This window comes from Trachurus trachurus, assembly GCF_905171665.1.
Source record: "Trachurus trachurus genome assembly, chromosome: 6".
Classification (NCBI taxonomy): Eukaryota; Metazoa; Chordata; class Actinopteri; order Carangiformes; family Carangidae; genus Trachurus; species Trachurus trachurus.
In genome coordinates, this window is record NC_139897.1 from 33981828 (window position 1) to 33994140 (window position 12313).

Below are 12313 nucleotides of genomic sequence, written 5' to 3' on the forward strand. Positions count from 1 at the left end.
AAAAAAAAAAAAGAAAAGAAAGGAAACTAAACCACATCTCAAATCCTGTCCTTCTGCTGAAGTAGAGAAATAACTGTGTTTGCTGTTTCCAGGAGGTTCAGGTGCTGGTCGTCCACAATAAGGACGATGAGATTTAATTATAATTTGCTCTTAATTCCCAGTTTATATTCACATCCATCAAAAAAGAAACGGACGTCTTCGCCCTCATTTCCTCCTCTCGCTTCAGCCGATGGATCCTGGAGATCGGATCATAAAGAGACTTCTGTTTCAGGCCACGGCTCCTTCTAATTGGAAGTAGATTATAAATATTCAGTTGATGAGGTTTTTAATTCATGTTTTTATTTTGTCATCATCTTGGAAAGAGTTTTGTTTTCCTGAGATCTTGGGGAAATTATCCTGTTATATCCAGTGTGAATGTTTGGCAGCTCAGAGCTTCTGTAGAGAGGACAGACTCAAGCTTGTTGCTTTAGTTGTATTCAGACATGTGACGTCGTACTGAGTCATTTAAGCTCCCAGTCTTAAACTGTTTGTTTCTGCTCTAATTGATTTTTTCTCTTGCATCATGTGTTAAAGCAGAACTAAGCGATCTGGTGGTTTTGTCTAACTTCTTGTCAGCCGATGGAGTTAGCAGTCCCCGCCCTCGTCCCTACGTCACCACATTCAGGCGCATCCCTTGGCTGCACACACAGAGAGGACTGCCCCTTTATGCCGTTCTCTCTCCTCATTGGATAAAGGTTGTAGGATACAAGGAAAGTTTTCTCCTCGGCTTTAGAGCAGAGCAGAGTGACTGACAGACCCGTGTTTCAGACCAAACACTCTATAGAAGTGATTGCTGTCGGAAGATACAACTATTTAAGACTTAGATTAACACAAATATTCACCTTACTTCTGCTTTAAATGTATTTATTAGAGTTTAAATGAAGGAAAAGAGTTTGAAACAAGCTGAAGTTCATATAAAAACTGTCAGAAAGAGTCTGGAAGCATCAAAACCTGAAACACGTTCGTTTGGAGAAGATCAGAAGAGAAAATCCATGGATTCATAAATCTAAACCATGTGTGTGTGTGTGTGTGTGTGTGTTTGTGTGTGTCATAGGTCAGGGTTTTCTCTGTCCAATCTGATGCTGAGCCAGGTTTACCCACAATCCCCTCTGACTGGAGCCCAGATTTACAGCATCCTGAAGGAAGCTGAAGTGACGGATTGTTCATCTTCTGTCTGAATTTGTGTGTGTGTGTGTGTGTGTGTGTGTGTGTGTGTGTGTGTGTGTGTGTGTGTGTGTTTTCTGTCTGTTTTGGACTATTTCAGATTGACCCGTCGGCTCGGTGCATCATCTGTGGGAGCTGATGTGTTCCTGAGTGAAAGGCTGAGGTGGGCGGAGGAGAGAGAAGCTGCTGGACGAGTTGAAACACTATTTATTATCCAGATGAGACGAGATGAATCCGGATAAAACCAGATTTCAGACGTTTAAGTTCAACCCGCCGTGAAGATCAACTGTTGAAGACGTTCAGAGAGAACAATGATGATGATGAAGGAGAGGTGACCGCAATGTTTACACCACATCAAAGAAGCTCTGGATCGTGGTGTTCTTCCGGCTCGGAGCTCTGGAGGATTTCCCTCCGTCGGGCCGGTAACGCGGCGTCCATGGCAACCGGCTCCACGGCTGCTGCAAGTTTAATCCGGCTCAACCCGAGAGGAGCAAAGTACAAACAGCACACAGACAGCAGGAGTCAATAAGAGGGCGCGCGGGCCCTGAACGCAGCACGCTTAATGAAATCTTTATGTTGGGAGGAAAAGAAGAGGAACTGACACACATACACACAGAAACACACACACACACACACACACACACACACACACACACACACACACACACACACACACACACACACACACACACACACACACACACACACACTGGAGCCCAGATTTACAGCATCCTGAAGGAAGCTGAAGTGACGGATTGTTCATCTTCTGTCTGAATTTGTGTGTGTGTGTGTGTGTGTGTGTGTGTGTGTGTGTGTGTGTGTGTGTGTGTGTGTGTGTGTGTGTGTGTGTGTGTGTGTGTGTGTGTGTGTGTGTGTGTGTGTGTGTGTGTGTGTGTTTCTGTGTGTATGTGTGTCAGTTCCTCTTCTTTTCCTCCCAACATAAAGATTTCATTAAGCGTGCTGCGTTCAGGGCCCGCGCGCCCTCTTATTGACTCCTGCTGTCTGTGTGCTGTTTGTACTTTGCTCCTCTCGGGTTGAGCCGGATTAAACTTGCAGCAGCCGTGGAGCCGGTTGCCATGGACGCCGCGTTACCGGCCCGACGGAGGGAAATCCTCCAGAGCTCCGAGCCGGAAGAACACCACGATCCAGAGCTTCTTTGATGTGGTGTAAACATTGCGGTCACCTCTCCTTCATCATCATCATTGTTCTCTCTGAACGTCTTCAACAGTTGATCTTCACGGCGGGTTGAACTTAAACGTCTGAAATCTGGTTTTATCCGGATTCATCTCGTCTCATCTGGATAATAAATAGTGTTTCAACTCGTCCAGCAGCTTCTCTCTCCTCCGCCCACCTCAGCCTTTCACTCAGGAACACATCAGCTCCCACAGATGATGCACCGAGCCGACGGGTCAATCTGAAATAGTCCAAAACAGACAGAAAACACCCACACACACTCTACACACACTGTACACACACACTGTACACACACTCTACACACACTGTACACACACACTGCACACACACACTGTACACACACTATAAACTCTGTGTTTTACTTCTGCCAAACTTTCTCTGCAACACGTCGCCGCTTCATGTCGGTGGATGTGACTCTGTGGGAGGTAAAAGCCTGTTAAAGCATTTAAAGGTGCAATAAACAAGATTGTTACTGAGCCCCAGAGCGGGAAATGACCACAATGCATCTATGTGTGTGTGTGTGTGTGTTTGTGTGTGATGGAGGTGTTGATCAATACGGTGAGTCAGACACAGATCGCTGCCTCTCACAGCTTCCACAGACCGAATCCTGATGTGGGAGACGACACACGAAGCAAAGAAACGCAGAGAACCGAAGAAAACACTGAAGAACCAAGAGACGAGTGGACTGAGAAAATAAAAACCAAACCAGAGAATAAAGAGGGAGAAGGAACCAAGGAACAAAACCTGGAAACTACAGAAGGAACCAAAGAAAACAAAGAGCAAACCAATAAATCATAGTAGTAGGCTTCAGTGTTAGACCTTAGATGAAAAGGCATTAGGTCTCAGGAAATCCTGTCAGACTCGCACTAAACAGCCTCAGAAAAAAAGTTGTCAGACTCACAGTCTACATGGCCACCTCAAAATGTTTTATTTTCTTTCTCCAAATCTTTACTGACAAGTAAGGAATAATGCAATCATATTTTCAGACAAAAAAAGGTATGAAACAAGTTAATCGGGATTATAACAATTAATAAAATAAAAATAAATGTATTAATATAAATAAATAAATAAAATACATATCCGTCTCATAAAGAGGTAAATGACGTCATCAAAACACGACAGCAGAAACGAGCATCAATCACATCATCAAGTCTGACTACTTTTTTCTGAGGCTGTTTAGTCTGACGATTTTTTTTCTGATGCTTTTTCGTCTGACTCCGTTTTTCCTGAGGCCGTTTAGTTTGACAACTTTTTTTCTGAGGCTGACAGAGGATTTCCTGAGAAAATGTGCAACGTATAGTAGGAACCAGGGGGATTTAGGAGCAATCAAAGGATCTGAAGAACCAAAAGAATGAAGGTACCAACAATAAACTGATGAAAGAAACCGAGAAAGACGAGCTAGGATGACAAAAATATAATGTGATAAGAATGAACCCAGGAACAAAAGAGAGAACAGGAAAGAAAGTGAATCAAAGATGGAACAAACCACAAGAACTTGTGGGATACAATGAAATGGCCCAGAAACCAGACAGAACCACGATGGCTGAAAAGGAACCAAGGAATCAAGGAAAAGGGACCAACTAAGGAGATGGAGGTGGAAAAAACAAAGACAACAAAACATGATAAGAATGGAGAAAGAGAACAATGAAGGAAACTCTGCAGAGGAAAACTACAAAGAAGAAAATCTAAAAGCAAAGAAAGAAGCAAGGAGAAAAAGAGCTGAGAACAAACTGAGGAGCGACATGAGACCAGAGTGAAGGATGGCCTGGACGTCACATCCATCTGCCGCCGTCGCAGCCGGAGCTCGCCGTCCGTCTAAAGGTCAAACACTGTGGAGATGGAGATCAGCTCTCTGTGTGTGTTTCAACACAGACGCCGGCTCCTCGCTGATAACGGGCGTCATAAAAAGTGTTTGACATTTGCCGGCGTTCCGCGTTCGACCTTATGCAAAGCAGCTTTTAATTGATGTGGCGAGGACGATGTGGGACAACAGAGCAGCTCCACATCTTCAGCTCAGCAGCTTTAATTATCTGAGCTGCTGATGGCGGCAGGTCTGCAGACGTGTCTGAGAGGGGACAGGACGGTTTAAATCATGGGTGCAGATCCTGGCGGGGGGGGGGGGGGGGGGGGGGGGGGGGGTTTCTGAAAACATTTTAGATTAGAAAATGATTGAACTGGTGGAACAAATAAAGTTTGACAAATATACGTATTTCTGACTCCATCTCCTCTACGATGCAAATGAAGAGGTAGTTTCTTACACAGACTCTGATGACATCAGCAGGCTTTAAAAAAAACAACCCCCTCAATCTTAGGGCTTCATATTTTGATAGTCATTCATATCAATTAATCATGCATAAAGTTCCATACACTGGGAGAAAAGGAAGATGGTGAGGAGAATGGTGGAGATCAAAACTACAAACACAACACAACAACCATTACACTGATGTTTACTAGATCACCAGACATATCTTCTCTGACACTTTTAGGGCGCTTTCACACCTAATAGTCCGGACCAAGGTCCAGACCAAGGTCCGGACTTAATTTTTTTTTTTGTTACATTGTTTCCATATAGTCCAGTAAAGTTCGCTTTCACACTGCTATTATGACAGCGGACTAAAGGATCTACCGACGTCATGACGGATGAGCGTGCGTCTGACGTTAGCGCATAGAAAGTGCTCTGAAAAAAATAAAATAAAAATATGTGTAAAAAAAGAAAAAAAAAGAAAAAGAAAAATATAGCCTACTGCTGCAAAGCACGCTGTGGTTTGTAATCGCGGTGCAGAAGAGTGAGTTTAGAGCTGATGAAAGGAGAGAAAAAAAGAGGGTTGTCCCGCGTGCTCTCATTGATCAGAGTGGCAGCGATCAGCGATCAGCTGTTTTGTGTAGTGGAGGGGAACACACACACACACACACTATGCGCACACACGCGCGATCCTCCTGTCAGATGCGGCTGCATCTCTCCAGGTCACTTGTGTGTGCGTGTGAGAGAAATAAAAGCTCTGACTTGCTGGGGCAGATGTTGTTTGGTGTCACCCGCTGATAAATATCCGTCTTTTTCAGACTTTTTTCGGCGGAAAAAAAATATATTCGGGTCAATATATATAAAAAATAGGCTATATAAAAAAATGCATGTATCGTTTGGGGATTTCTATTAAAGACTCTACTTAGTAAGGGCAACATATGAAAATCTGGGAACTAAATCCTTACCAAGAAATTTCTTCACAGTTGTCTTTAGGAACATGCGTAGTATGACGTCTTAAAATGTTGAAATTCAACTCCCGTGGGAAACCCCCTAAAAAACGACTCAAAGTTGGGGTACCCGGTAACTGGATTTTTGAACATTCCGAAATGTTAAATTTGGCCTTAAGTATTATTATAACCTTTATTTATTCTCGAGAGACATTGAGGTAAATGTCTCTCGAGTAACTTGTGAGGGGTCAAACTAGGGGTTTTTCATGATTCTGAGTTGATTGCAAACATTAGTTTTACACCCAAAACACTCCTTGGTGGAGAAAAAAACAGCCACACCCACTTTTCTTGTTCATCGGAACCCCCATCACCACCACCAATAGAATGTTGGTGCAGGGAAGTTCCATAGTGCAGTTTCAGCCGACGCGACCCGGCTCAGGCTGCAGCGGCAGCACCATTCATCCTATTAACCATTTTTCTACCATTGCAATGAGTCTGGAAACATTATTTTAAGGCCGAAAAACTCCGCAATGTTACTTTAATGCAAATTCAATCATGAATTCTTTGGCCTTACCACTGCAACTTTTCTGCAAATTTGCTATCATAGACCGCTGTGGCTACTAGCTGTGGTCAGCTGTGGCCACAGTGTTTCCATTACGTTTTTTTGCATGTCTGTGTTTTTATTACTAGTTATTGTTTTCATATAACATTAAGTTGTATGCGGATCGGGAGCGAGAGAGAAGGAAAGACATGAGGTGCACACCAGATTTCACATACCAGTAAAAACGGAAACATACACCTACACACAGACACACACTTCTCACTATTGGGTACATGTACATTAAAAGGTTGCTTTCTTCTACTATTGCCATGGTAAATCGGCCTAAGTATTGTTTAGTGGTAGTTGTAGTTGGTTAGCATTAAAAGTGAGGAATTTTGGAGTTAGCTAGTGCTAGACATGTTGAAGCCATATACAACCTTAGATCATTGACAGACACTTTTTACACCTTATGTGAGAGCATAAGAACTTGAAATATGTCATGTCATTGCGTTGATAACATGCATAAGAAACTTAAAAATTGTGGTAACACTTTATTTGATGCCTATCTCTATAATGCATTATTGTCATACTTATAATGGGTTATAATAATAAAAGTTATAATGCAGTTATAGCACTGTATAACTATGGTTATAAACACTCATAAGTGATTATAATGCTTTATAACAATAATCATAACACACTATAAAGCATTTTATCTTGTCTTATAAGGTCAGGTATTAATATATTATAACTATTAGGAACTCACTGACAGTGCCCACATTGATAATGCATTAAAATATAGTTATAATGTGTTACAATTGGCTTATAGTTGTGTATAACTATCATAATAAACACTCATAAATTACCATAAGGCTTTATAACAATAAGCATAACATATTATAGACCATTATAACTCTATTGTAATACTTGACCTTAAGCCATTATAAAATGCTCTATGATGTGTTATGCTTATTGTTATAAAGCCTTATGATCATTTATGAGTATTTTTAATGATGGTTATACACTTTTATAAGCCAATTATAACACATTATAACTATATTTACGATGTATTATCGACGTGGGCATTGTCAGCCAGTTACTAACAATTATAACGTATTATTATACCTGACCTTATAAGTCATCATAAAATGTTTTATAGTGTGTTATGATTATTGTTATAAAGCCTTATGATAATTTATGAATGTTTATAATTATAGTTATACAATGCTATAACCACATTATAACTCATTATAAGTATGGTTATAATGCATTATAGAGATAGGCGTCAAAGTCTTACCAAAATGGCTGTTAGTTGGTAAATAACAGTAAATAATATGGTTAGTTAGCCAACTCCTATGTGCGACTGAATCTGATGACCATCTCTGACCATTTTATTTTCCTAAATGCTAGCTGACTGCCCCATTAGCTATCAAGCTAGGAAAACATGGCGTAGGCCTATTGTCATCGCAAGGATTTTTGCAGAACGGTTTAGGCTATTATAATAAAGGTGATCTACTATACTCAATAGAATACATTAGAGATCAGCTATTCCTGTGTATGACAGAGGTTTTCTTTAATGTCACAAAAAAACTTCTACTATTACTACTGAACATTTAATATAACTTATATTCTACCTTTTTACATTGTTGGACATTAATCTAGCACACACATCAATGTCATGTCAAAAACCTGGGGGCCAGATCTGTCCTGCGACACTTTTATATGGCCCTATTATGTTAATAATGGCCCACCAATATAGCATTCACATTACTCACATTACAAATCCCATAATACACTACAACAGCTACCACGGCCATGACCAAGCAATAGGCCCAAGCTGGAATGAACAAGTTTGTGACACACTGCAACATCTTTTTCCATTCTTCAAAAACGACCTCTTAGAGCCTGGATGCTCGATGGAGATTGATGCTCAGTGTGTGTGCAGATTAACATTATCATGTTTGCAATCAATGTAGCACCACTGTGTATTTTTTGTACTTTTCCCATCTTCATTTCGAACAAACTTGTTTCAGTTGTTGCTGGTATGTGAAATCTGGTGCATGTCCACTGTCTTTTCTCTCTCGCTGCTTGCTACCGATCTGCATAATAAATTACATCTATAATAACTTTTTAAATAAATTTAGCGACACCACAAAATCCTGGAGGGTCTGTAGAAATATAATAGAAAAAAAATAGAAAAAAGGGTAGAAAGTTATATTGAGTATTTAGTAGTATTATGTAACACAACCTCTGCAATGATAAGGAATGGCTTCTCATGCAATACATTCTATTGGTGGTGGTGATGGGGGTTCCGATGAACAAGAAAAGTGGGTGTGGCTGTTTTTTTCTCCACCAAGGAGTGTTTTGGGTGTAAAACTAATGTTTGCAATCAACTCAGAATCATGAAAAACCCCTAGTTTGACCCCTCACAAGTTACTCAAGGCCAAATTTAACATTTCGGAATGTTCAAAAATCCAGTTACCGGGTACCCCAACTTTGAGTCGTTTTTTAGGGGGTTTCCCACGGGAGTTGAATTTCAACATTTTAAGACGTCATACTACGCATGTTCCTAAAGACAACTGTGAAGAAATTTCTTGGTAAGGATTTAGTTCCCAGATTGGTCAAATATCTGCTAAAATGCCCTTACTAACTGTTTAATTCCGTGTAAACGTTTACAAGTGTAGCCTACACTGACACACCCATCCCTCTGACCAAATCTGGACATAATATGATCTCCTCCTCTCCCCAAGTGTTGCCGCCGGTTGCCGCAGCTCCTCTTTCCTTTTTTTCTGTTTATTTACTTTTTTTGGCACGTGCGAATCTGACGTTATTTCCTGTGTTTGGTCTGATAGTTCGAACCTTCCAAAAAAATGCTTTCACACTAAGCAGCAGCGGACCTTGGTCCAGGATAGTCCGGACCGAGACTACCTCCTGAGGCTGGACCAAAGACTCGGTCTTTAGTCCGGACCGTGGTCCGGGGGAGCTTTCACACCAGTCAATTTGATCCGAACTATCTGAAAAGTCCGAAAGTCCGGACCAAACGAGGTAGGTGTGAAAGCCCCCTTAATCTGAGTTTTGAGATTTGAACCTGGAAACAAGTTGAAGGATGTTTGGTTCTGCAAGATGAATATACTTATACGTCCACATCAATGTCTTAAAGGCCCCATGCTGTGCACTTTTCTCTGGGTTTATTTACCTGCTGATATCCCTAACAAGATGTATCATTGGTTTTGAGTACCTGTGATCTGCTTAATATCATTTCTACTGCCCCTTTCTGTTGCCTCTTTCTGGAGCTCTAGCAGGCACAGGTCATTTGGCCAATCAGAAGAGAGAATGAGAACCTCTCCTCCGATTGGCTGACTGTTTTTGAGTGGCATGTGGTCGGGCCAATCACAGGCAAGTAACTGAAACCTAAGCTGCGTTCATAAAAATTGAAAAATAACAACTGGTCACGGTGGGCGGAGTTACCTTGTGTGTGACATCACAGAAAGGAGGAAGTGCTATCTGCTCGTCTCAAAGAGAATGTTCCTACAAATGGGCGGTGTGTGTTTCTCCGTTTATGACCAGTTTGATACATGGGGCAGTATATACGTGGCCCAGAGACCTCCCCAAGCACGAAAAAAATAACCAAAATCACATTTTTCATGCCATGGGGCCTTTAATGTAATCCAATCCAATCCAATCCAATCTAATCTAATACAATCTAATCTAATCTACCCAGTCCAACCCAATTCAATCCAATCCAATCCAACCCAATCCAATCCAATCAAACCCAGTCCAGTCCAGTCCAGTCCAGTCCAATCCAATCCAATCCAATCCAACCCAGTCCAGTCTAGTCCAGTCCAGTCAAGTCCAGTCCAATCCAATCCAGTCCAGTCCAATCCAATCCAATCCAACCCAGTCCAGTCTAGTCCAGTCCAGTCCAGTCCAGTCCAATCCAATCCAATCCAATCCAATCCAATCCAATCCAATCCAATCCAATCCAACCTAGTCCAGTCCAGTCCCATCTCACCTCACCTCATCAGAACCAGTAGAAACACTGAGTAAACCAACAAATCAAGCATCTCTGGGCCGAGCTGCTGTCTCACATCTCCTCACCTTGTTTCTCTGAACCACAGTCCTTCATCTGGTTCAAACATTCAGGTGAAAATCAAACAGGTTAAAAAAAGACAGGTCTTCAAAATAAATGTGTCTTCAAACTCAAAGCTTGTCTCTGCTGAGCTTCTGGCGACCAATGAAACGTTGCCATTCATGGTTTGATGATCAATGGAGACCAATGTCAGAACACAACATGTGGAACAGAGGTCGAGATGTTTTTATTGAGGGAAAGTCTCAGATATTTTATCTGATGCTGATCCAGGACCAGCTCAGGACACGTCCTCTCTTTGACTCTGAGTTTGTTTGTGTGTTTGTTTTTTGTTTGTTTTTTTCCCAGGTGTCCATGGGGCTGCTGCACGGCCGAGCCTCTCACATCATCTGGCCTCCAAACCGCTGGCAGCAGATCAAACCCTCCCTTCCCCCGAACCGAGGACCGCTGGACTCAGAGGAAGAGGACGGATGAACACACAACAACACAACACCACAACGACACACACACTTTTATACCTGTGTTAGCATCACCTGTCGTCTGACGAGGCCTCTGTCTGTCTCTATGGAAACAGTTTGTTCAGTAGAAAATGGATCCTCTCAGAAGTTGATATTGTTTGTTTGTTTTGATTGGTAGTCCAGAGATCAGGGACTCAAACCCGCAATGTTTTTGAGCCAAAACCACATAAAGAGCTGAGGTCCTGATGATCTTGAACCTATTGACGACATTAACTTTGGACTTTTTATTATTATGATCGGATATTTTAAAAACCAGACCGCTAATGAAGATTTCCAGTTTTGTAATCAGTCATATTTCTGTTGATACGGTTCTACCACAGACCTGGACCTTCGACTTCACAGCCATAGTTCATGACTGAGTCACTTGATTCAGTAAAACAGCAGCTTCCATGAAGTTCTTCCACCTCATACTTGAAATGATCTTGATCAGTTTGTTTTTCAGCTTCAGTCTCCTCTCATCTACAGTATAATTTATAACTTACCATCCTTGATCTCTGTCGTGTCCTTTCTCAGTCAGTCCAGGATCTTATTTTACCTCTGGTGGGAATAATGTCAAAGGTTACTTAACAGAAGAAATTCAATAAACTTTAATGATACCAGCTTTCTACAAACGTGTCCTTTCTCTTTAGATGTGTAAGAATTATTTGTGTTACCTGATGTAATAACACCTTCTTTTTCAAGGTCTAAATGGGCACAGTGAGTTATTCTACTACAGAGTGATATTATATAAAAGACAGAGTGTAAAAAAAAAAAATTCACCTGTTATGTTTATTTCCCACCTGTGGGCAGTTGCCAGGTGACCGACAGAGACTGAGCTGGAGAATCAGTTCCTCCATCTTAACTCTTCACTGGAGAGAAAACACACGTTTCATAAAGTTCTAGTTTAAAGGACACAGGAAAAAATATATTCACAAAATCAACATCTGGATTTTTCACTCCCTCACAACAACCAAGTATCAACCTCTGAGGGTAAAACATGAAGTTAATGTTGAAGAAGCAGCATCTGCAGTTCCTCTCCCAACCACTAGAGTGTGTCTCCAACAGTGAGTCAGTCTCCATGTCGACTCAGCAGCCTGGTACAGAAACAGCAAAAAAAAACATGTTTACACTTTATTCTTCTAAGGACTAGGGCTATTGAGAATTGGTGTAATATTGCTCCGCCCATTTTTGGATTACCCTGCATTAAGGGGGCGGAGTCAGTCTCTGCCATGATGGCGACGGTTGAACAGCTTCCTCATAAGTATGACGCCAACATACCATCTTTATTTATAGTGTCTCAATCCAGGGGCTTCATCCTTAAAGGTCCAGTGTGTAAAATTGAGGTAAAACCGTGACATCTAGTGTTCAGATTCTAGATTGCAGCGCTCGCTCCTTGTTATATGTAGATATAAAAGAAGAAATATAAAGCTACAAAAACCAAACAAATGTTATTATATAGCGATTATACACTTATACTAATATATTCATGTGTAGTAGATTCAGATTTTGCCAATAAACCTTGACAAATATTACACCTTTAAAGGGACGCATTTAAAGGTCAGGAAATGCTTCAAAGGCTCCCATTTACAAACAGCTGACGCA

The 12313-nt window shown here is 41.4% G+C and overlaps 1 protein-coding gene across 3 annotated transcripts in view; it reads left to right on the forward strand.

Annotated features, from left to right (window-relative positions):
• The window catches only part of immp2l (inner mitochondrial membrane peptidase subunit 2), a 167980-nt gene extending 156678 nt beyond the window's left edge, over positions 1 to 11302 (forward strand). For 2 of the 3 annotated variants that reach the window (XM_083973938.1, XM_083973937.1), the window contains exon 6: positions 10563 to 11302. In XM_083973938.1, the coding sequence (XP_083830064.1) occupies positions 10563 to 10688 (126 nt within the window). In that variant the 3' untranslated portion in view covers positions 10689 to 11302. Of the gene's footprint in view, positions 1 to 161; positions 273 to 10562 lie in introns of those variants that run through there. The other variant, XM_083973939.1, reaches the window with a different exon arrangement.
• The last annotated feature ends 1011 nt before the right edge of the window (positions 11303 to 12313 follow it).